The 25,734-nt window shown below is 36.1% G+C and overlaps 2 protein-coding genes across 2 annotated transcripts in view; one reads left to right on the top strand and one right to left on the bottom strand.

Annotated features, from left to right (window-relative positions):
* Nucleotides 1-5,674: 5,674 nt before the first annotated feature.
* On the bottom strand, nt 5,675-19,472 carry slc23a4 (solute carrier family 23 member 4). The gene is given in 14 exon segments (XM_048168764.1): nt 5,675-6,289; nt 6,292-6,312; nt 6,419-6,514; nt 6,640-6,748; nt 9,351-9,515; nt 9,691-9,944; nt 10,100-10,256; nt 10,331-10,451; nt 10,616-10,797; nt 13,453-13,612; nt 14,986-15,053; nt 15,055-15,144; nt 18,410-18,553; nt 19,247-19,472. Coding segments are annotated over 14 exon segments (1,836 nt in total). The 5' UTR covers nt 19,295-19,472; the 3' UTR covers nt 5,675-6,068.
* A 2,355-nt stretch (nt 19,473-21,827) lies between these two features.
* The window catches only part of bicd1a (bicaudal D homolog 1a), a 50,077-nt gene continuing 46,170 nt past the window's right edge, over nt 21,828-25,734 (top strand). The window contains 3 exon segments of the mRNA XM_048168763.1: nt 21,828-21,872; nt 22,029-22,174; nt 22,177-22,353. Of these exon segments, the coding sequence (XP_048024720.1) occupies nt 21,830-21,872; nt 22,029-22,174; nt 22,177-22,353 (366 nt within the window). The 5' untranslated portion in view covers nt 21,828-21,829.

Below are 25,734 nucleotides of genomic sequence, written 5' to 3' on the forward strand. Positions count from 1 at the left end.
CACAAGAAAAAAATGGTTCATTTAAGAACTGTTCACTGAAAGGTTCTTTTATGGCATCACTGCAAAAACACCCTTTATTTTTAAGAGTAAGCCTATAGATGTTGTGTAGAATTTCAACCCCCTGCCAAATTATTACCCCCCTCGTTAAAGTCGCTACCTAATTGCCTAATCTTAACCCCACACCTACTTCCTAAACCTACCAATACTAGGGGGGTAATAATTTGGCAGGGGGTCAAAATTCAGAACAACACCGGTTCACACAGAATGCGTTTTTGCTCTTAAAAATGCGAGACAGTTCGGTGGAATGAAAAAAACGCAAAAAGTCTATGGACACATTTTTTATAAACTGCAGCACCGCATTTTTATGCACAAAATGCTGTGAAAGATGCGAGCACAACGGTTAAAGATGTCCGTCTCACATGTGTTTACATTGTAAAACAATGGAAAAGTAGCGGAATGGGAAAAAAACGTGTTCTCAGTAAGATAAGAGGGCATTTATTTCATGACTTTAATCTAAAAACATAAATGTAAATAAATAGTTAAAATATATAACTCTTTTACCTGTTATCTCCCCTTTGTGGGTGAGCCCATGCACACAATGATATGAGTGACATTCATAGCCACTTAAAATCAGCGAAGTTCATGCCTCCAAACACTTTCCAAATGGTTTCAGTTTCAACTTACTGTAACCTCAGACTTCACTTTAACGGATATGTTTACAATGTGTTCAGTGTCAGTTTGTGACAGCTGCTTATCAGCACAAGCCTTGCCTTCTCAATCCTGACACTTTTTAAAGGATGAACTATTGGACAACTCTCAAATACATATGTTTTTGGTCTTTCTACACCCTGTTGTACTCGTGACCTCTTCTTTTCTATTCATCAATACTCTTCTATACACGCAAGGGAGTGAACATAAAACTGGTTCCATTGGAAGAACACTTTTTTGGACTGAGATGATAAGCAGGATTATAAGCCCACATTGAATGCTTGTGTCTCAGGTCTGCTTTAGAGAGATTCAGGCTGGGTCGTCTGGCACCAGAGCTGCCTCATCAAACACTCCAGGGACAAAGCCTTGAGGCCAGAGTGAGGAGACCAGGATGTCCAGCAGACTTTACTAGAATCATCTTCTCCACAGGGATCACGATCACAAGCCCCAGATGCCTCTGAATATCAGAAGTGAGGAAACAATATGCTGCAGTTCTCAGGCATCATCTGCAAAATCAAAAGGTTTTATTCCCATGAAGGTAAGTAGAGATGAAACCTTTACTTTACTAGCTGTTTGAATATTGACTGATTAGACTGCCATGCAAGAAATAAACTCATGTTTTAGTAAACCATAATTATGAAAAAAGGCAACATAAAAAATTATGACATAAATTCATATTTATGAGATTTTCAAGTCATAAGTCATATTCATGAGAAAGTCATATTTATGAAAATTCGAAGTTGACATACTAAGTAAAAATTATTACATAGAAAGTCAATTTGTATTTGTATGACTTGTTATAATTTCACACATAAGAGCTTACCTGACTATGACATAGAGAGAAAAAAAAATCGCTAAAGTTTTCAAAATTTTTGCAAAAATATTTTTTGCTAAGATAACAAATGGCAAAAGTTCAGCATGGCCTTTAAAACAAGATAGAAATACACTATTATATACACAGTTGCTTCTGTTGCCTTGGGCCAGTCAGCAACCATCTAGCAACCAATAAGAACACCTTATTAAGTAGTAAACTCCCAGCAACAGCCTAGCAACCAATCAGAACCATCAGCATTTTAGCTGTGTTTTTTTAAAATGTTAAATCAGTAATTAATTACTGTATATTATTTCTCAGTCACAAAATATAGCCAAAAACATGCTTAACTGCATGAAAAAGCTAATTTATTGTCATTTAAACATTATTTCACACAACTTTTAATCTAGTATTTTAAATATATGCCAAAATATTCCCTCAATTGCTAGTTTTTGCAATATCAAGATGCTTCTACTGTGAAAAAATGGTTTGCTCTTAGTGAAAGTACTTTAGTCTTTCCTGTAATATTTATTTCTCCCTTTGATGATGATGATTAGCGTGATCTGCAGGCGGATTATGAGAGGTAATAGTTTGATGGTCGTGCCTGAGTATGTTAGCTTAGTTGTGGTTAGGACAATCAGCTTCACCAGCCCTAATCACAAAGTCTCATGTATTAGTGATTTAGGGAAAGGGAGGAACATTGGACCAGAAGCCTGAGGATGGAGAGATTACAACAGATGGCTTCCACAGGATTCTGTTCTCAATGGAAACTGATATACAGGTGCCAAGAATCATGCACTCAGCAGGATGGAAGATGAACAAAAAATGCGGTTTTCATTCCTTTTTGCCTTTCAGCACGCCTGTGAAGTGATAGACGTCATCGTGCAAAACCAGTTTAAAACTAAAGTTATTGGCCAATGCATAACAGATATGCATGTCTATTTTAAATAAATAGCAGATGCATAAAAAACAATAAGAAAATAATAAATTGAATACATGAGATGCAGGTCGTCAGATAGGGTAATGTTACTGACATAGAGATGCTATTTTTATTGTTTAAAAAATGTGTATATATATATATATATATATATATATATATATATATATATATATATATATATATATATATATATATATATATATATATACACACACACAAAATATACAGTATATAAAAATACATACATATATATATATATATATATATATATACACAAAATATACAGTATATATATATATATATATATATATATATATATATATATATATATTCACTGAATGTTGACCTTTACATAATGTCAGGTTTTTACTCTTTCTACATCTGTAGAAAGAGACCTTGATTTATGTGAGTGCTCAGTATTTCACAGATTCTTCTACAGAACAGACCAGGATTTTCAAATGCAATATATAATAAGGCACTTAGTAGACCTACCACAGTTTTTCACAAACCACTGCTTTCCACTCCAAGCTCCATAACACTAAATCAATCATATGCACCTTGGGTGTGTTTCACACTGTATTACTTATGTGAGCATTTGTAACAGCAACGCCTTCAAATGGAATGCAGAGGAACATCTGCTGCTGATGCACTTAGGCTTGATTTTGACAATTAGACAAGTAGGTATGCGTTTATAGCAAATGCTTACAGCAACTCCATAGCCAGATTCAATGGGGAAAAAGGGGGTCTCAAAAGTGCAAAAAAGATTTTGGATTAACCAAAGAGCTTCCATGATGGTTCATAATCTATTTGCAAAGGTATGAATTTAGCTGATCATTGACAATGTAGTATATAGAGAAAATTGGAGCTCCAAAATGTGTTGAAAGGAAGTGTGTGTCAACTGTTGTTCTTTAGCGCCATCTTGTGGGTTAAAAAAAAACACATGCCAAGTGAAAAAAAGCAGAATAATGATATTAAAACATTTAGTTTTTCTCATTTATAAAACACAAACACATAATATAATTAATTTAAGCAGCAGAATGTAAACTGAAATAGCACACACTTATCCATGAGTAACATTATGGCAAAACTGATGGCACACCAATCAGAATCTCAGGATAAATGTGATTGTGCTTTAGAAAATGCATCCTAACACTGCGACTCTGTGAGAGAGCTGAAAGAACCATCTACAGGGTTTTATACTACTTACACAGAATAATTATAATACACAGTAACAGTACAGTAAATGTCACTATTCTATGTACAGTAAAGCACATGTTGTACACCCTCAAACACATGATTTTAAATTAGTAGCCATTTTTTACACATAGCCCACTGTATTTTTGCAAAAACTGAGGAAATTACTGCCTATGGTAGGTAAAGTCAGGTACAGTTTGGGGTTTGTACAAGTTGGTGTGCAGTTCTGAGATTGTGTTTATAGTTTGAGAAAATGGTGAATTGTTTCATGAATTGTGTGTTAGAAATTGAGAAAAACTGCAGCCTAATAGCTTACTACAATCTTGTCTCAGCAAAGCTTATTTACTGTAAACCGTTTGTTACTTTAAATCCTGTTGACTGTCATGCTACAGTTTCATTTTGTATTTGGATCTTTTTAGGAACTTTTACTGAACTATCTCTGCCACCTCAACACTGTCAATCAACACTACAACGGCAAGATATTTTATACGGCCTCATTATCTGGGGTTTAGAGTCTCTGAGGACCCTTTAAATACAGACAATATTTCAGCATGTGTCCATCAGGTGTGTTTTAAGGATCTCCACAGAGCAGTTAACAGATTTATTATCTATAAATTGTGTGTTCCTTTAAGCGTAATAAAAAGCTTCAGTGACATCACATGAATTCCAAAAGTTTATTTTGTAAAATATATATTTTGTACTCTATCATTTATGTTTGTATGTATATATATACAGTACAGTCCAAAAGTTTGGAACCACTAAGATTTTTAATGTTTTTAAAAGAAGTTTCGTCTGCTCACCAAGGCTACATTTATTTAATTAAAAATACAGAAAAAAACAGTAATATTGTGAAATATTATTACAATTTAAAATAACTGTGTACTATTTAAATATATTTGACAAAGTAATTTATTCCTGTGATGCAAAGCTGAATTCTCAGCATCGTTACTCCAGTCTTCAGTGTCACATGATCCTTCAGAAATCATTCTAATATGCTGATTTGCTGCTCAATAAACATTTATGATTATTTTCAATGTTGAAAACAGTTGTGTACTTTTTTTTTCAGGATTCCTTGATGAATAGAAAGTTCAAAAGAACAGCATTTATCTGAAATACAAAGCTTCTGTAGCATTATACACTACCGTTCAAAAGTTTGGGGTCAGTAAGAATTTTTATTTTTATTTTTTTGAAAAGAAATTAAAGAAATGAATACTTTTATTCAGCAAGGATGCATTAAATCAATCAAAAGTGGCAGTAAAGACATTTATAATGTTACAAAAGATTAGATTTCAGATAAACACTGTTCTTTTGAACTTTCTATTCATCAAATAATCCTGAAAAAAAATATTGTACACAAATATTTTGTACAATTGTACACATTAAATGTTTCTTGAGCAGCAGATCAGCATATTAGAATGATTTCTGAAGGATCATGTGACACTGAAGACTGGAGTAATGATGCTGAAAATTCAGCTTTGCCATCACAGGAATAAATTACTTTGTGAAATATATTCAAATAGAAAACAGTTATTTTAAATTGTAATAATATTTCACAATATTACTGTTTTTTACTGTATTTTTAATTAAATAAATGTAGCCTTGGTGAGCAGACGAAACTTCTTTTAAAAACATTAAAAATCTTAGTGGGTTCCAAACTTTTGAACTGTACTGTATATATATATATATATATATATATATATATATATATATATATATATATATATATATATATAAAGATATATTTATAAAGATTTTATTTAATTATAAACAAAACGTGTACAAAACACAATACAGTTTGACAGCAATAGGCCTATAATCATTCCATTTAAAATTATGAGCATTTTAAAAAGAAACAAAACATGAATAAATGTTTGCACTTCTCATCTTTATTTGAAATCACCCCTAGAGCACCATTAAGAAAAGAAAATATTAATCAGTAACACTTTACAATAAGGTACTATTAGTTAACATTAATTCATTAGTTAACATGAACTAACAATGAAAAAAAAGGTAAAGCGTTTTTTAATCTTAATGTTAATTTCAACATTTGCTAATACATTAAAAAATAAATCCTGTAACAAATGTATTGCTCATTGTAAGATAAAGTTAGTTAATGAATTTACTAACATTTTCTAATAAGACCTTATTGTGAAGTGTTACTCATTATGTTTACAGATAATTCATAAAGATAAAAATAGAGAGATATATTTGAACAGTACTGCTTCAGATTAGATATTAAATTATGAATATGGGGGTAGCTGCCTTCCAGTTCAGTCCATACCTCTGAATATGACAGAGAATTGAATATGACTCTGAATATGACTATATCACAGAATTAGGAGCCTTTCTACTTTAGACTAAATTGTCTCTGATTTAAGATGGATGTCTCCATCATAGACTATAATGCCACCCCCGCTATGATGTGTGCATCATCTTTGTTAGGCTCTTTGGTGTCCAAAGAATCCAGACTGGATGGTGGGTCATCCTGTGTGGTGACTTTGTGTGTAGGGCAGAAGGCACATATTTGGTCCATGTGAAGGAAGAGAGGCAGGTAGTAATTCCAAAGGGAAGCCCATACACGTCATCACTTTCTAAGGTGTTGTCTGACTCATTTTGGTGGGCCTTGTTCCATGCAATAATGCCCGTTCGCGTTTCGTTCCTGCGGGAACATTAAACAGACTGTTATTGCAAAGGTGCCAAGTTACTTGATGAATCAGATGTTAAAATTGGTACAGTTACTGAAGCAGATTATTAGCAGAACTCACCAGGTATCGTGTTATCAAGCAGAAATCCAAAAAATCCTCCGACAAACATACTGGTTGTCAGAAGCACTAGAAGTACATGGTCCAGTTCAACAACTCCTAATACAAAAAGAAAGCACAAGATATTTGTAATTGGAATACATACAGGATGTTGACTGTAAATGTGTCTTTATCTAAAGAGTTTGTAGCATGTGATTTTCCAGTACCGATCAAAGTTTATATACCTGTTGCTATAGATGTTGGGTTTTTCATTATCCAGTTAGGAATAGTAAGCCCAGTGAACATGGAGAATCCAAAGATAAAGATGTTCCGTGAAGAATTCATGTCTGTATACTATTAATAATAGAAATCAGTCATGTTAACAATATATCATATTAAACATATGAAGAAAGAAAATTAAAAAAATAATACTTTTATTCAGCAAGGATGCATACAATTTATCAAAAGTGACAGTAAAGACATTTATAATGTTACAAAAGATTTCCATTTCAAATAAATCTGTTCTTTTAAACTTTCTAATAATCAAAGAACCTTGAATAAAAAAATATCATATTTTTCAGAAAAATATTAAGCAGCACAAATACAAAGTTCTGTCATGAAACTCTAGATGGCGCAGGCTAATAGGTCAATTAACTCAACCTACTCGTAATCACATTGTTATCTATAGGACACAGCTGATTAGTTCCTGCTGTATAAGTAGCCAATGAGCTCACTGCTCAAACTTAAAATACTTAGGTAGCATTTGCCTTAGCAGTGCAGTGCGCTTCAGAAACCCTCCACCTTCCCCAGCTCCACCTGTATTGATCTGCTACGGGAAATTCATGTACGCTATATTGTACAGCAGCAGCGTGTCATGTATGAATTGACAGTATCAAGTTTTGTACTTGCTCTGCAGCAGCAGCAGCAATAACCTACAGCAGCACCAAGACCAACATATCAACATTGTCATACCCCTTGATATGCCGAACACTCCGAGAGTGGTCATGACAGAACTGTTTTTTACATTAATAATAATAAGAAATGTTTCTTGAGCACCAAATCAGTATATTAGAAGGATGAAGGATGCTGAAAATTCTGATTCCTGCCATCACAGGAATAAATTACATTTTAAAATAAGTCAAAATAGAAAACAACTATGTATGTAATTATATTCTATAATATTACTGTTTTTACTGTATTTTTAACTATTATTTTTGTTTATCAAATTGATGCATCCTTGGTGAACATACAGTGGGTACGGAAAGTATTCAGACCCCCTTAAATTTTTCACTCTTTGTTATATTGCAGCCATTTGCTAAAATCATTTAAGTTCATTTTTTTTCCTCATTAATGTACACACAGCACCCCATATTGACAGAAAAACACAGAATTGTTGACATTTTTGCAGATTTATTAAAAAAGAAAAACTGAAATATCACATGGTCCTAAGTATTCAGACCCTTTGCTCAGTATTTAGTAGAAGCACCCTTTTGATCTAATACAGCCATGAGTCTTTTTGGGAAAGATGCAACAAGTTTTTCACACCTGGATTTGGGGATCCTCTGCCATTCCTCCTTGCAGATCCTCTCCAGTTCTGTCAGGTTGGATGGTAAACGTTGGTGGACAGCCATTTTCAGGTCTCTCCAGAGATGCTCAATTGGGTTTAAGTCAGGGCTCTGGCTGGGCCATTCAAGAACAGTCACAGAGTTGTTGTGAAGCCACTCCTTCGTTATTTTAGCTGTGTGCTTAGGGTCATTGTCTTGTTGGAAGGTAAACCTTCGGCCCAGTCTGAGGTCCTGAGCACTCTGGAGAAGGTTTTCGTCCAGGATATCCCTGTACTTGGCCGCATTCATCTTTCCCTCGATTGCAACCAGTCGTCCTGTCCCTGCAGCTGAAAAACACCCCCACAGCATGATGCTGCCACCACCATGCTTCACTGTTGGGACTGTATTGGACAGGTGATGAGCAGTGCCTGGTTTTCTCCACACATACCGCTTAGAATTAAGGCCAAAAAGTTCTATCTTTGTCTCATCAGACCAGAGAATCATATTTCTCACCATCTTGGCAAACTCCCTGCGGGCTTTCATGTGTCTTGCACTGAGGAAAGGCTTCCGTCGGGCCACTCTGCCATACAGCCCCGACTGGTGGAGGGCTGCAGTGATGGTTGACTTTCTACAACTTTCTCCCATCTCCCGACTGCATCTCTGGAGCTCAGCCACAGTGATCTTTGGGTTCTTCTTTACCTCTCTCACCAAGGCTCTTCTCCCCCAATAGCTCAGTTTGGCCGGACAGCCAGCTCTAGGAAGGGTTCTGGTCGTCCCAAACGTCTTCCATTTAAGGATTATGGAGGCCACTGTGCTCTTAGGAACCTTAAGTGCAGCAGAATTTTTTTGTAACCTTGGCCAGATCTGTGCCTTGCCACAATTCTGTCTCTGAGCTCTTCAGGCAGTTCCTTTGACCTCACGATTCTCATTTGCTCTGACATGCACTGTGAGCTGTAAGGTCTTATATAGACAGGTGTGTGGCTTTCCTAATCAAGTCCAATCAGTATAATCAAACACAGCTGGACTCAAATGAAGGTGTAGAACCATCTCAAGGATGATCAGAAGAAATGGACAGCACCTGAGTTAAATATATGAGTGTCACAGCAAAGGGTCTGAATACTTAGGACCATGTGATATTTCAGTTTTTCTTTTTTAATAAATCTGCAAAAATGTCAACAATTCTGTGTTTTTCTGTCAATATGGGGTGCTGTGTGTACATTAATGAGGAAAAAAATGAACTTAAATGATTTTAGCAAATGGCTGCAATATAACAAAGAGTGAAAAATTTAAGGGGGTCTGAATACTTTCCGTACCCACTGTACATTTCTTGCTAACCCCAAACTTTTGACTGGTATGTAGGTACAATATGAGCACCTAATGTGAAGCTTTTGCATTAACAAATCGGTTTTTACCTGTAGACTTGAAACACCAGCAGCCATAATGACCCCGAACATGACCAGAAACATTCCTCCAATGACAGGCGTTGGTATTGTAGTAAATATGGCTCCAATTTTCCCAAACATTCCCATTATAATCATTACAAAGCCACTGGCCACAATCACCATGCGACTACCAACCTGCAAAGAGGAAAGTTTCCTCTCAGTTAGTGTTCACAGAAAATTATTCCAAACAATCTCTCACAATCTAATTTGTTTTTTGTTTTGTTTTTTGGGTGGGTGGTGGGGGGGGTTAGATAGTGGATAGTAGTGTTGTAAGCCTTTGCAATCATTAAAAAAAAGTGAAACTTTGTACCTTGGTGATCCCCAAGGCTCCTACGTTCTCACTGTAGGAGGTGGTTCCGTTGCCTGTGCCCCAGGCACCTGCCAGCAGACACCCAATGCCTTCAATGCCAATGCCCCTGTTGATGGCATGTCTAGGTGGAGGTGGGGCACCAGATAGCCTGGCACAGGCATGATAATCACCCACTGATTCAATCATTGAGGATATGACTCCTGCCAAGATTCCAAAAACCCCTGCCAGACTAACAGTTGGCACTCCCCATTGACCTGGAAAAAGAATTAGATATCTATAAAAACTTATATTGATGATGTCAATAGCCTATGTGATAATACAACAGCAATAATACATTATGATTACTGTAAAGATACAGTAATGGTCATTAAAAATACTTTATTGGTCTTAATTGTGCTGGTTGTAAAACCTGGATAAGGAAATCTGAACCAAGGCGCCCTGCTGGTAATGTCTCCTTTAATGTCAGTCCGAGCTAGATAGCCATATTTGTCAGGGTCTGAGGGCAGGACATCGTAGATCGTCAGCAGGTAACAAATCAACCAAGAAAGAGTGATTCCTAGCAGGACCTGAGGAAACAAACCTTGCTTATGAAGGAGTTTTTATGAAGCATTCATATTTAGAAAACAGATATAAAACTTACCGGCAGAATCTGAAATATGTAAATCTTGGTGGTGTGAAATTTCTTGGCTTTGGTGTATTTGGGGAAAGGGATAGCAATATGACGGAGGTACTGCGAGAATATCACAATCAAACACGTCGTCCTGTGGAGGACAATAAGACTGTGTTATGGCTCTGTGTCATTTTAAGTTTAAAAGAGCATTACCTGTAACCATTTCATGTAAGTGACAAAAAAAAAAATCCAAACAGTATTGATTATAGTGTACCTGCTTCAAATTTTGATTAATGATGATTAATTAGTACACACATGGAAGAGATGCCCCAATGGTGTCCTGCATTCATGCCAGCGGAGTCAAACAGCGATAGGCCGATTAGTGAAATAGTAGGTGCGATGGTCAAAGGGCCAATGAAACGCATAAAGATGCCAATGAGACCGGAGAATCCCACCAGCACTTGGAATAGGGAGCCCACCATGATTGAGCCTTGGAGCTGTGAAGACAACAGAAACAGAATTGTGTTGATGTTGTGTTGCTGTAACAAGATAATCTTGTATATCTTCTGTTAAATAACATCTTTACCTCTACCTTTCCATCTATTTAAATATGCAGTGGCCCAAAAAGTATGAATTTCATTGGGTTATATATTATACTACGGGTCTGTTGAATGCTCAAATCTGATTGGTTGACCAACATTCTAAGTAGTGCAATTATTTTCAGGGAAATGCACGGCTAATAACCAAGCAAATAAATATAGTAAACAACAGGATGAAAATGACAAATAATTGTCATGGTTTTCGCCACAAAATACGTTTTATTGTGTCCTGAAAGGGCAAAATCTCTCACACGCTCTCTCTCTTTCAAACGTACACACGTAGCCTACTGTATACTGTAGTACGGACACATACTCATACAGAACCGTTTGGAATTAGCAACGGAGGCTTGGGATGAGATGCGTAAGAAATTAGTCCGACACACAAGAGTGTTTTAAGGACAAAAACATGACAAATGTCTTGAAATACAACATCGGATCAGTGACTTGAGGTGTGGTAACTTATAAGCGAAATAATTGACAACGGGCCGTTGAATTCTTAGAAAATAAGAATTCAACATTATTTTCTAAGAATTCAAAGGTCCGTTGTCAATTATTCCTTACTTAAGTCACGTGTTATCAAGCAACTTGCAAACAAGCGATGCTTTTCTCACATTTAACTATTTTTGCAATGATGTCATTTTTAGTGAATGTACTCACTTTAGTGGAGTGAGTTTCCCTCAAGTTCACAGGGGTGACCCTCAAGGACCACAGGTGTATCATTTTCATCATTTTAACTATGAACATGTTACAAATTTGACATCCAGAAAGTGTCCATTTTTTAACAGCCATTTTATTTGTAAATGTAAAAAGTGTCATTTTGACAATTTTTTGCTTCAGATTCTAATATAATCTAATATAATGACTTTTCTGATGACGTGTTTACTGGGGCGAGGGCGGGACAACCTGTCACTCATATGAGATCACAGTAATAGCAAACCACAATCATCCAATCAATTCTCAACAGACAAAGTCAAGTCTCACTCTACATTTTATCTTGTTCAGGAAGCCGTTTCATTCAGATATATGTCAAAATAGGGAAGAAAAACACTATCGCAACTTCCATTTCATGTCTTCTTTAACTATGCAAATAAAAATTAGGACTACTCTACTCTACACCGCGTTCCAAACTATTATGCAAGTGACATATCAGTAAGATTTCAGTAGAATAAACATTCAGATTTTAGTTTTTCTAAGAAAATGTATGTTTGTTTATTTATCCATGTCTTTTTAGATAACTGGTATCAATCTCAGACAAAATAATTTGCCAGGTCTACTTAAGTCACAGTTCTCATGCCATATGGAGAGGAAGAAAGATCTTTCTAAAGATGAAAAGCATGAAATGGTCCAATGTTGTGCAAAAGGCATGAAAACAACTAATATTTTGTGAAACTGAATGGAGATTATCAAATTATCATAAGATTTCTGAGTGATTTAGAGCACAGCAGAACTCAGATAAAGGCTTATTAATGAAAGTTCCTGTCAAAAAAAATTAATTGTATTAAAAGGGCAGCTATAAAAAGCCAGTGTTGAGCAGCAAACAGGTATTTGAAGCTGCTGGTGTCTCTGGAGTCTCAAGAAGCTCTCCATGCAGGCTGGCAGTTGTGCGTAAAGATGCATTTCAGCCACTCCACACCAAAGCTCACAAAGAGAAACATTTACAATGGGTAGAAATACATTTTCAAAGCAGTTTTATTGCTGTGGTGTTTTTTTGCAGCATGGGATAGTGCATAGTGCATTGTATTTCAGAAGGCACTATCCTCTTTTTTTATATCATAGCTGAAAATGGACAGTTATGAACTTCACATATCTTGCAAAAGTCATTTTAATACCCTCAGAGACCCTAAAGGGACCTTCCATCTCACTTCGCAATATTCCAGCCCAAATTATCACCCGCCAGCTCCTTGCTGACATCGCAGTCTTGTTGGAACATGGTGGCCATTCACCAACCATCCAGAAATCCATCCGTTTAGACCATCTATTGTAGTACAGCATTAGTCAGTGAATCAAACTATTTAAAAATGAGTCTTCATGTATTTCTACACCCACTGTAAATGCTGCTCAACACTGGCTTTTTTATAGCTGCCCTTTTAATACAATTAATTTTTTTGACAGGAACTTTCATTAATAAGCCTTTATCTGACCGAGTTATGCTGTGCTCTAATCACTCACAAATCTTATGATAATTTGATAATCTCCATTTAGTTTTCACAACATATTAGTTGTTTTCATGCCTTTTGCACAACATTGCACCATTTCATGCTTTTCATCTTCAGAAAGATCTTTCTTCCTCCCCATATTGCATGAGAACTGTGACTTGCTTAATAATGTGGAACAACCTCTAAGTAGGGTTTCCATAGACCTGGCAAATTATTTTGTCTGAGATTGATACCAGTTATCTAAAAAGACATGGATAAATAAACAAACAAACATTTTCTTAGAAAAACTAAAATCTAAATGTTTATTCTACTGAAATCTTACTGATATGTCACTTGCATAATAATTTGGAATGCAGTGTACATATATGCGGGGTCTATCAGTTACTGAGATACTCACCACTTGCATTCGACTTTGCCAAACCTCTATGAACTCGGGTGAAGTGGTGTTGACCAGGCTGGCGTTTTGTGTCCAGGCTGGACAGCTCCATTCAGGCATTGAAAGCAAAGCCATGGTGGGCGAAAGGAGCGTAAACGTTCCACCCTGGAGAATGGGTAACCTTGCATTAGGAAAGAGAAGAACCTTGTCACCAAAAATCTAGCTCTTGTGGTTTTGATTGTTATTTTTGTTTTTTAAAAAAGTGCAGAGAAATAGTGAACAATCCAATCAGTTCCCAATGTTCAAAATCAAGTCCCGTCCTACATTCTGATATGTATATCACAATAGGGAAGAATAGACTATTGCAACTTCCGTTTCATGCTGTTTCATAACCCTTACTGATTCCTAATTAATCCATTTCACCAAGCTAAAAAACTAAAAAAAAATCTCATTAAATGTTATATAATGACTTATTTTACAACGTTCCTACAAGTAAACATCTAGAGCCATTTTATGCATTTATACTGCAAGCTTTCACAATATCAGTTACACCTACAAAAGGTAATTTAGATAGTTTTAGGGGTGCTAAGACAAATTTTCTTGAACTAATTATACAACAATCCTACTGCTTCACACAAAAGGGAGCTCCTCAGCTGAGAGGCCTGAGGAATGAGGATTTAAAATGTGCTGAACTTCATGCTAAGATGGAAAATTCCTAATCCTATTATGGTTTTCAGCTACTGCAGGAAGCAGTCTGACCAATGTCCCACATATTATAACTGCTGTAACATCAGTTATGGATTGTTTACAAATTCATCATGTGTGATTAGCATAAATGCTAATGCTCTCGAAGTTCTTATGGTCTGTAGTGTAGAGTTAGCATTGCAGGATTTCTTTGGCCTGTTATTCAGGCAAAACAGCCCTAGCAGAAGAACACAATGGATTTCAGTCTAAAACATGCAGAGGCTTATCAGACTGTGAAAACATTGCTAAGTCTACATTATTCACACTTTCCTAGGTCAATGAACCCTTGGACTGAATATTTGGATTGTTGCCCTCAGGAGCTGGTTTATCTGGAACATAAGTAACTTTTCAGAGTCTTCAGAAGAACAGTCAAAATAAATACATAAAAACTTATGCCCTGCAAATTGGATAGCATCATAAACATACCTCACAAAATCCAGGTAATCTTATAATTAAACAAGGAACACATTCACTCCAAGTGTAAAGGCATCTGCAGTTATTTGCTATAAGAGAAACAGCTTTTCATTAATTAACCACACATGGTTAAATAATTCACAGAGAAAGTCCCTTGTGTCTCAGTAACCACAACACAACACTGATTTATGACAATGATCAAAACACTCTCAGTGTTTCGTTGTTTAACCAACACCTCATCTATAAAAAATCTTTACACATCATTATCTAACTTCCCACCCAGTACACTGACTTTGGCCTTGGTTCTGTCACTATTTTGAATTCTGCTGTGCAATTTTTCATGAGGTTTCCCTGTGAAACATATGATGTTGCCATGAGTGATATAATGAACCATACCTCACTCCAAAAGTGACCTGCAGTAAGGTGCACAACCCAGACACAAAGAAAATAGTGCTGATTAAGGTGACTTTGTGTGAGGCCGTCATGCTGTAGACAAAGACCCTGAGACAATATCAGAGGAATGGCTATGATGCCACCAAACGCTGTAAGATAGTGCTGTCAGAGAGATGGAGAGAAATAGTTATGTGTGTCTTTCAGTAACCTACTAAACACATTCTATGTACAGTGAAGTCTAAAATTCTGAGATCACTAGTGAAAATGCTTTTATTTTGCATAATTTATTAATTTAAAGGTGTTAGTTCACTCCCCAAAAAAAGAAAAAAATTGTCATCAATTTCTCCCCCTTGTGTCTTTCCAAACCCCTAAGACTTTCGTTCATCTTCAAAACTCAAATGAAGATATTTTTAAAGAAATCTGAGAGATTTATTTCCCTCCATTGACAGTATACAGAACTACCAACATTGATCAGAAAACATAACTAGAAGCTCAACCGTACTTGCCTGATGAGCGAGAACAAACCTAATTTTTTTTTGCGTAAACTCAAACATGCTGCCTAACCAAAGAACCTCAGTGGTTCTCGCACATCAAGCAAGCATACTTGAGATTACGTTTACCATATCTGACGTGTGTGTTGATGAATGTGTGAATAAAAGCCTAAATTGTATCTGTTCATTATAGCGATTGTGTCTCTTCAAAATTTGGACTAAACCGCTCAATTGATATAGATTAGTTTTATGCTCACTTTATGAACTTTTTGAAGCGTCATAAGCTGTGTTTCCACCACAGGAACTTTCCCTAGGAACTAGGGGTGGTACTCGGTGTGTTTTGACCGCTGGAACCAGAGTCTAAATTAAGTAAAAATTTCTCCCTCAGAAAGTCCCTGCTCACGAGGTAGTACTTTTTCAAAGTTCAGGGACATTTGGGGGTGGGACTTGAGCGCTAATCATGCAGATTGGTTGAGTTCACGCAGCATTTTGATTGGTTGACTCCACGCAGCATTTTATTTCAACCACCATTTTTAAAAGTCTGAAGTTTAAAAAATACGACTGATGGACCAACGTCAAGGTTCAGGCTTTATTATGAAACCCCAAAACACTTTTTTTTTAGATGTAAACAGATTAGGCTGCACATCATTGAAAACACTAAAGGTACTCATTAATGTTATTCATAAGTGAAAAATAGTTATTTTTGCATTTTTCAGAGCTATTTCTGTCTTCCGGTTTGAAAAGCTGAGTCAGAGCAAAGTCACAAAATCTGACGTCTTCGTGTACTTTCGCCCAAGTATGGGCATGGTCGAATATGCTGACGTAGACCGTTTCGAGCGATTCTCGACATATATTCATGACATAAAGCTCATTTAATCCAATCACTGCGCTGTAGTATGCATAAGATTACAATTGCGGTATTATGCATGAGGAAGTATCACTTCTCTCGCCTCGGTCTCTTGTCATTCAGAGACATATCGTTGGTGTTCGTTTCCTCAGTGCTACAACACAATGTGTTTTCCTGAGACGCGACCAGAGCAGAGGTTTGTGTGCATGTGGATTGTTTTGCTGTAATCTACCAGCACAAATGGAAAATATGTTCGCGTGAGATCACATTACAGCGGAGAATTCAAATGTCACAAAAGTGCGGCTCATTCACCTCTGCCTGCTCTAGCTGCGTTCAAACACGCGAGCCGTGTGTATGTTTCCCTCAGCACAGTAAGCACGTGAGTGTTGTTTGTATTTTGCTTGCGATGCAGTCAGAACTGGAGTTTGAATACGAACACATGAAAAATATGTTATGCTACACACGCGGAGCGCGCATATGATCGGTTTCAGCGCGGAGCTTCGCGTTGTGTTTAACAACACTAGCCACGTGCCACATAGCTCATATCTGTGTTTAAAGTTTTTATTTCACACATTCTCCTGCACATATTCCATCAAGTCTTCTTCAAATGAATTATATGTGCAAACTGGACACTGATACAGTGGTGTAGCATCTGAACGCGACGACACGATTATTTTAATAGACAAAAGACTGATTTTGACCCTGCAGTGCTTGTAAATGTAATCAAAGTAGACTATTATTAGCCCTATTAAATATTATTTCGCATTTCTCCCTTGTGCTTGGGAGTTTGTTGTCATTTTCTCCGTGCTCATATATTAATATTTATTATTCTGTATAATGAGTGTGTTGTATGTCTGTGCTTCATTGGTTGTTCTCTCCCCTCTTCTCCCCCCTCTACACTTCCACTTTTCCAGAGCTTCACACGCCCATTTTAACTGACTTTTCTGAGCTTTGAGGTGTGAACGACCAGGGTAAAACAGGGGTGTTTCATGACCCTTTAAGCTTATATGTGGAGGATGAATTCCAGCAGAAACTGGAAAGTCGCGCGCAGTCCTCCATCACCAGACTTAATCTTCATGGTACTTTAGACCGCGATGGAAACGCAGACAGCAACAGGTTTGGGGGGAAAATTTCCTTGGAAAAAAGTTCCTGGGACAAATTGTTCCGTGTAATTTCATGGAAAAGCGGCTAAAGTGGTAATTACATGGACTGTCAATGGAGGGACAAAAATCTCTCATGTTTCATTACAATATCTTTGTTTGTGTTTCAAAGATAAACTAAAGTCTTATGTGTTTGAAACAACATGAGGGTACATAAATTATGACAGAATTTTCATTTTTGGGTGAACTAACCCTTTAATGCAACATGTTTATATAGTCACCATAGCAATATAAGTTGAATAGGAATTTTTTTTAGCATGGATTTTATGTTCCTCCTGTCCTTCAATGTCAGCTGCACAACTCTTGTTCTCCTGCATGATTTGAGAATGACCCCAAAAACACTTGACCATTTGTACAAAAGACTTCTCATGATCAATGTCACAAATTTTCTTATTTAATTAAAAATAGTGCTGAATCTTAACCCTGTAAAGTATTATATTTGGTACATGAATCAGAATTTTCCTTACTTTTTGTCCATATAAATAACATTTGCACCAAATTGCATATTTTTGCTCAGTTTGGGCCTCAGAATAAAACTGAGGTGTATCAAACTTTCTGTAGATTTTCTTTTTTTTTATATTTTGTCTCACAAAACTGTTCCTTAAAAAAAATAAAAGGATTTTTCTGACTTTTTTCATATGTCAGGCTTTATAGGGTTAATTATGTCTTACTCATTTTGTGTCATAACCTTTGGGTAAAGATCTTTCTCTTTATGTGCAGGCATTGAAAATCTCAGAGATTGTCAATGTAGTTTTAGATTTTTGGACCACACTGTATATTGGAACTGTACATATTTATTGGTACTGACGAATACTGTGCTGTTCATAGTGCATACTCCAATTGAGATTGATAAATTTGAATTGATTTATGTGAGTCCAATGATATGCAATAAATCAGTGTTCACAGAAATACGTGAGCACAGTGCTTACCTGAATCCCCAAGAAGATGCAAAGGTACCATGGTGGAATATCTGTGACACAATATGCTAGCTTGTTACTGTCTCCCTCCTCTGAAAAACTACCTCTTCCGTTCATATTTTCTGGTAACTCACAGAAGCGGTCAACACCATCAACCTAAAGTCAAAAAAGATTAAACAGTTTCTGATCCAGCAGTTGTCAATCATCAACCTTTCCTAATTCAGTCAATATCACATGGCACATGTAAATATTTTTTCACTTCCTCTACATTCATTTGGATTTGTAAATAAAAACCAATGCACCTCGCTCCCGAGAGATGGGTCTCTTGGTTTTGTATTGCTGTTTTTTATAATAAAATTGACTGCAATGTCTAACAATCTCCATCAAAATGTACACAAGCATCAAATAAATTGGTGCTTTATGCTAAATAATAACTTAATGATTTTATATATCAAAACCGAAGCATTATATGGGCTGAGTGATACACACACACATTGCTCCAGTTACACATTCCAATCACTAAAACACAGAGCATGACCACAATAACAAACACATAAGTAATGTTTGAATCATCTTGGGTGATTAGAATCTTCGGTCATAAAAAGAAATTACCACACACCATAGATTTTTACAACTGTGTGATTTTAAGGATCTTATAACTGCAGTCTGACGCAAGTTGTAGATTTACGCAATGAAAACAAGACCCATGATTACATAGTACATTCAAATTTCAATGTCCCTGGATTCAATCTGTCCATTTTTAGAAGCTCTAAGACTAATTTAAGAAAGAATCGAGTACTTCTACATCAAATCTCTTGTCTATTAATGGACAATTTATTAATTACTCACAGTAAATGCATAGTTGTCCAGCCCATCACTGGTCTTCTCTGGAGCCATGAGTGTGGAGACAGGAGGCAGTATAGAATTCTCAATGGAAATTCTAATAAGAGAGAGGGCAAGAGCTAGTTAAGGACAGCATAATAAAGAAGAAACGAGAGAGGAGAAAGGAGGGGAAAAAACAGAGACACGGGACTGGGTTTGGGGATGCTGCTGCTGATTGTAAATGCTATGGGACCCATCAGCTGCTCATGTGAACTCAATTACACCACAACTTGCAGGCAGCTGACCAGAGCCACGTGCTGCTGGAGCAGAGTTCTTTCTGGCTTAAGAATACACACTGACACAAACACACAAATGTGCGCATATGCACCAATGCATTTGCATGCATGTTAATCGCCATGCAATGCACTTTGGAAATCTTTCTTTCAATCAAAAACAATAGCAAAAAATTTACATTACATCTCTCAGAGCAAAGGTCATTTTATGTTGCTGAATGATTGCTAGGTTGGAGCAGGGTTAACTAAAAACCATTACATTTTTGTTACTTAAAATAACATAAACGTTAACCGTAAACTTTTCTGTTTCAGCCAGTTGCTAGAGCAACATTTCTCATTTTCATTATTTTATTTAATTAACACTAATTAAAATGAAAAATACAATAATATATATATATATATATATATATATATATATATATATAGGGTATAACAATAAATTAAAAAATGAAATAACCCAAACATCCACATTACAAATATTTTATATTATTCTATTCACATAAAGTTCATGATTTGCTGAAATTGTTTTCCTGCAAGATTTTCTTACACTGCAGTTTGTTTACATTCATTATTTTGCCAGATGCTTTTATCCTTCATATTATAGCAATTATTTGATATTAATTTTATTTTTAAAACCTGTGATACTATACTGGCAGTATTCATGTGATGGCAGGTTCCCAATTTAACCCATATGGCATGACAACGTGTGAACATAATGAACTGGGTTTTTTTTTCCTGAGTAGTAGATTTTTTGCTCAGTCTTAAATTTATGTGCCTATATATAAAAACCTGACTTTCAAAAATAAACATTTTGGAGTAAACTCTGAAAAATATCCCCTTTCTTTCTTGTAAAGGTTTTACATTAAAGCTCTCACAACCAAGCCAATGCAAGACTTCCCAAAACTATGTATCACATGTCTCTCATTTTGCAGATTTATCTTAGATAGTGACAGTACAAACCTAATCATCCAATCATTATCTCATCAAATCAACCCAATTGGATGCCCATTTAGAGATTCTTGTTAACATGAGAAGATTTCTTTCATTAGATCATTAGATAATGTTAAACATGCCGTTTACTTACCTTAACGGACTTTCCTCAGATGAAATGAATCTCACTGTTTTGACTGTGCCATCCTGTAGTTAATGATTATGAAAGTCAAGGAAGTTTTCCAGATAATACACATGTGATCTTTCACCCTCTTTTTCACTTATTATTTATAATGACGTGCTTGCCATTTCCTGGCCAATCAAATTAACATTTGAAAAGTTGAAACCTGTGCCACACAGTATATGAGAAAATGAAATCACATGCAGTCTGGTGAAGAACAGACATCCGGAAGTACAGTGTGTCATGAGGTCTTTTTCTCAGCCTGTTCTCTTCTTCATATAATGTCCTTAGGCATGCTTCATTCTAGTGCTCTCTGGATCTGGAACGTGTCACATTCAGTGTTACATTAAGCATTAATTGTTTCATTGGCAGTAGATCCACAGTGATTTACACTTACACAACTATATCATTAGTTATAGCCATGAATTTGATCTTCAGAGCAGCTTTAAGACTCAAAGCACATTCTTTTGGAAATGAGATTGTGATGTCAGTGGCCTTCAAGTTGTTGGCTAACTAGTCAATGCTCAAGATTATGGCTATGATACATAATGAGTTCTACAACCTTTCCACTCATTTTGAACAATGAATTTGCATGACTTGTCCAGTCGTTCTGGATGACTGGATTTTTAAATATCATTTAAAGAGATAGAGCACTTTCAAAGAGCATTTTGCTGATTACATATTTTAGAGCTGTGCATAATTAGACAATATGGTCACTTTAGAAATGGTCCATGGTGTTTCCATTCCAGAAAAGCGCAATTGAGCATTATTAATATTATTAGTATTTTTGCTCATAATTTCAACCACTTCTCTTTAAGCGTGTAATGTACGTTCTTCTCCAGCAGGTGGCTGAATGGTATTTAATAATAAGATTCTTGTTCTCAATCACAATAGCATTCTAGTAAGGTTAGCCCTAATCTGAAAATCTCAGAAATTATCACTTTTTTTTCCCCCCGAGGATCAGATTTAGCCTATTTGCTGTACATTATATACCCCACTGAATAATAATAGGCTAAATTAATGTGTCGAATTAGAATTGATTATTATAATTTACATATTAGACTACTAATTCTATTATAATTGCACTCTCTCTTCGACTGAACTGTATAGGCTACATATAGGCCCACTACTAACAATATAGGCTACTAATGATACTAATATCTAATAAAATAAACGATGAGGGACGGGGAGAGGGAGTGACGTCACATGTTGAGAGACAGATTCAACTTCTGCACACTTTGCATTCCGGGTAGATGGCGCCGGTTTTCTTCATAAAATTTTAAGTAAAAAATGTGTTTTTGATAGATAGAACAATGGTGCAGTTTATCACAGCACTGCTTACAATGAAACAATCGAGTCCAGCCCATGTCACTCGTTTAAACATCATTTAATCATCGGCAAACAGGAGGCGCATCGGGACGGACGGACTGCAGCATTCACCTGAATCTCCTCATCAGCCTCCGCCTCTCTGAGAGCGCGCGAGTGACAGGAACGGAGGACGCAGAGATTAGGCGATGGCAGCCGGGGGAGGATGCGGGGAATCGGTGGATCAGTACCGGGCAGAGGTGGAAAGGCTGACCCGTGAGCTCGCAGAAGCGAACCGGGAGAAGATTCGGGCTGCGGAATGCGGTCTGGTGGTGTTGGAGGAGAACCAGACGCTCAAGCAGCAGTACGCGGAGCTCGAGACCGAGCAGGAGGCTCTCAAACAGGAGTTAGAGCAGCTGCAGGAGGTAAACATAGCTTCGACGGTCTGATATGTAGGCTATGTATATGTGTATAGGTCTGGAACAATATAAATGTCTGTAAATGACAGGATTCATGATAATATTTGATATGTATTTTAACCTGTCACTAACAGTACCAAAGAATTTTCATGGTAGCCTATTGTTTTGTAAGTAAAAAATGCTGGGTTAAAGGCAACCCAAGTTGGGTTAAATATGGACAAACCCAGCAGGTTGGGTTAAAGGGCACCTATTATGCCCTCTTTCACAAGATGGTCTGGTCAAGTTTCTGCTTAAAATACCCCACAAATTTTGCCCCTATTTGGGGGTGAGCAAAAACATGCCTTTTACTATATTACTATATTGCTGGCTTAAAAAATAAATAAATCCAAAATTGGTTGAAAAAAATGGCTGGTTGAAAACAACCCAATCTCTGGGTTTGTCCCTATTTAACCCAGCAATTTTTATACGTTTTGAAATATTGTTGAAAGAAATTGAGTCATTGCTGTGCTGTAGGTAAATTGTAGACTTGCTCAAGTGAGGATTGATTCTGGTTTCATAGGTTTATGAAGAATCTTTGGCCCATAAAGTCTATCTCTGCTGGGAAATTTTGTCTTCTTTTTGTGTATCTCTGTCTGAATCCCAGCAATATGTTTACTCAATAGCATGTTGTTGGCTTATTAAGTGTGATGCCATGTGTGAAGCTATTTGTATATACTTTTATTATTATAAAAATTCTCTCAAAACTATTTATAAAACATCATATTCACTCTCAGTCCATGCTTTTTTTCATTGTTTGGTTTTCTTACATCCTTAATGTTAAGAACAATGAGGCAAATGGAGTGAACGGTAACCATCTAAAGTGGACACCCATTGCTGTATTCAACTGACCACACTGTAACATATCTGGGACAAATGGACTCTTTTAGAGAAGTGAAATGATGAAGAGATAGGGATGAAAGGAGAGAAACAGAGGAAAACTGATGACAATAAAAAGATGGAACAAGATATTTTCTTACTGCTGCAGTGATCCAGGGACTGTGGCTGCACAGTGTGACTGATGACAAAGAGGGGTAGGGATACATGTGATGTGTTGTATTAACTACAGTACCGTTCAAAGGTTTGGGGTTGGGAAGATTTTTAATGTTTTGAAAATGTTGTGAAAGAAGTCTCTTTTGCTCACCAAGGCTGTATTTATTTGATAATAACAGTAATATTTTGAAATTTTATTGCAATTATTACATAATCTATTTGAATATATTTTAATGTAATTCCTGTGATGGCAAAGCTGTATTTTAAGCATCATTACAACATCCTTCAGTGTCACATGATCCTTCAGTCTAATATGTTGATTTGGTGCTCAAGAAACATTTTTCATTAATGCCAATGTTGAAAACGGTTGTGATGCTTAATATTTTTGTGGAAATTTTGATGCTTTTTCAAGATTTTTTGTTGAATTGAACATTCAAAAATAGCATGTCTTTGAAATATAAATCTTTAGAACACTTTATAAAAGTCATTACTGATCCTTTTGATCAATTTAAAGTATTAATCTCTTTTAAAAAATTCTTATTGACCCCAAACTTTTAAACAATAGTGTCTGTTGCTTATATAAACTGAACGGAAAAGATGACCGCCATTGAAGCAGAGTAACTTGACCTTTTGACCTTTGTTTAGGTTGTCTTCATTGGTGTTTTCAGTGTAGTATAAAAAATAAAGACTAGCTCAAATAAAAATTCACATTTTTAAAGTCACATAGAAATATCATTTGATGTTATTTGGACCCATTTTATTTCAAAGAATGAATCTTAATTATTTTATGAGTGTCACTGTGTTACCCTAATGACCCCTAAATTCCCCTGAAGTAAAGCAATGACTATAACTAATGGGTCTTTGTTTAGTTTGACAATGTGTATGAATGCTTATCTCAGACATTTATAGTTATTTACTGACAGCAGTGAGTCATTTGCAGTGAATAACTGTCATGAAATTGTGTCAGTAATTGCATTTTTTCGTGGCAGCTCCCCCTCTGGCTACTGTAGTCTGCCCCGTGGGCTTGTCTTTAATTAACTCTATCATGCAAATCATGATACAGCTTGTCTTTCCAAGCCAGCCAAAAATTGGGGTCATAATTTACCTTCATTGTATCAATTAGTTTGGAATTGCATAGAACTGTGCAGCATCTGTTAGTTATTTGCAATGCGGTAAATGTGTGTTATCTATACAGATTTAATTTCAGAAAAATAAAAAATGCATTTTCTTTTTTATTTAGGAAAGCTTTGAGTACAGAAAGTCCACACAGTTCAAATGCAGATTTATCTTAGGGTTCATGATACGATCAATAATGCACATCTGTTTGGGTCCTTGGATTTCGAATAGTATCTCTATCTCTCTTTCTGTTCAAAGCATCTGTGCTGTTTATAATAGAGTCTGTCTGCGGCTGATAGTCTTGTGAAGGGCACGAGTGCTGGAGGTGATATTTCGTCTCAAGGATTGACTTGCTGTATTTGGTGTTTTTTTTTTTCTTCTCTTTATCTATCTCTGTTCCTCCTTTATTTTAATGAATATTAAACCGAATATAAAAGACCACACTGCACCATTTGCTTTTGGGCAATTCCTCTGAGAGTTTTCCCAGAATTTACTTGCAAATCAGATTCTCTGAATGTGCAAGAGAAGGAAATACCATATGAGATATACCAATTTCTGAGGACAATTTCAGGTCATTTTCACACATGGTTCATTTGGATTGTTTGTTTCGGAATCTGGTGCATTTTCTCTCTTAGTTCTGTTCATTTAGGCATATATGAACATGGCAGTCATGCTCGGATCTGCAAAAAAGCATATATATATATATTTGTATTAACAATGTTTTATTGTTCCCATATATCCTAGTAAGAACTTTGCAATTTGTAATTATTGCTGTAATTTGCCTCTTTTGTGTGTTAAGCATAACTGTGGGTATACTTTTTTTTTTTTCTACAGTGAATGAAATGCACATATTTTCAAGTGTGGGTATATGCAGGTTGGAGTAATGGGCATAGCGAAAGGTTGGGGTATGGATAAAGGTCTTTATCATTGGTCGTGAAAGCTGTCTGTCAGGGTGTGGGGTGAGGTTAGGTGTTAGTTTTTGCAATTCACCTTTCGGCTCGCCCATTACTCCGACCTGTAGCTATCCCTGTCTCCATATTTTAGTTAGCACACAGTTGGTTGGTTATTTTTCCTATTCATAAAGTCAGAATTGATATTAGAACTCATCACTTAATTGATTATCTTGTTAAATGGAGCATAAAGAACAAGATAATTAGAATTTAGCCATTGGAAAACAGGCCAGTACCATTAGTTTATTAAATGTATTATCTGTATTAACCCAAAACCCTGCTTAAAGGGATA

Source organism: Megalobrama amblycephala, linkage group LG19 (genome assembly GCF_018812025.1).
Source record: "Megalobrama amblycephala isolate DHTTF-2021 linkage group LG19, ASM1881202v1, whole genome shotgun sequence".
Classification (NCBI taxonomy): domain Eukaryota; kingdom Metazoa; phylum Chordata; class Actinopteri; order Cypriniformes; family Xenocyprididae; genus Megalobrama; species Megalobrama amblycephala.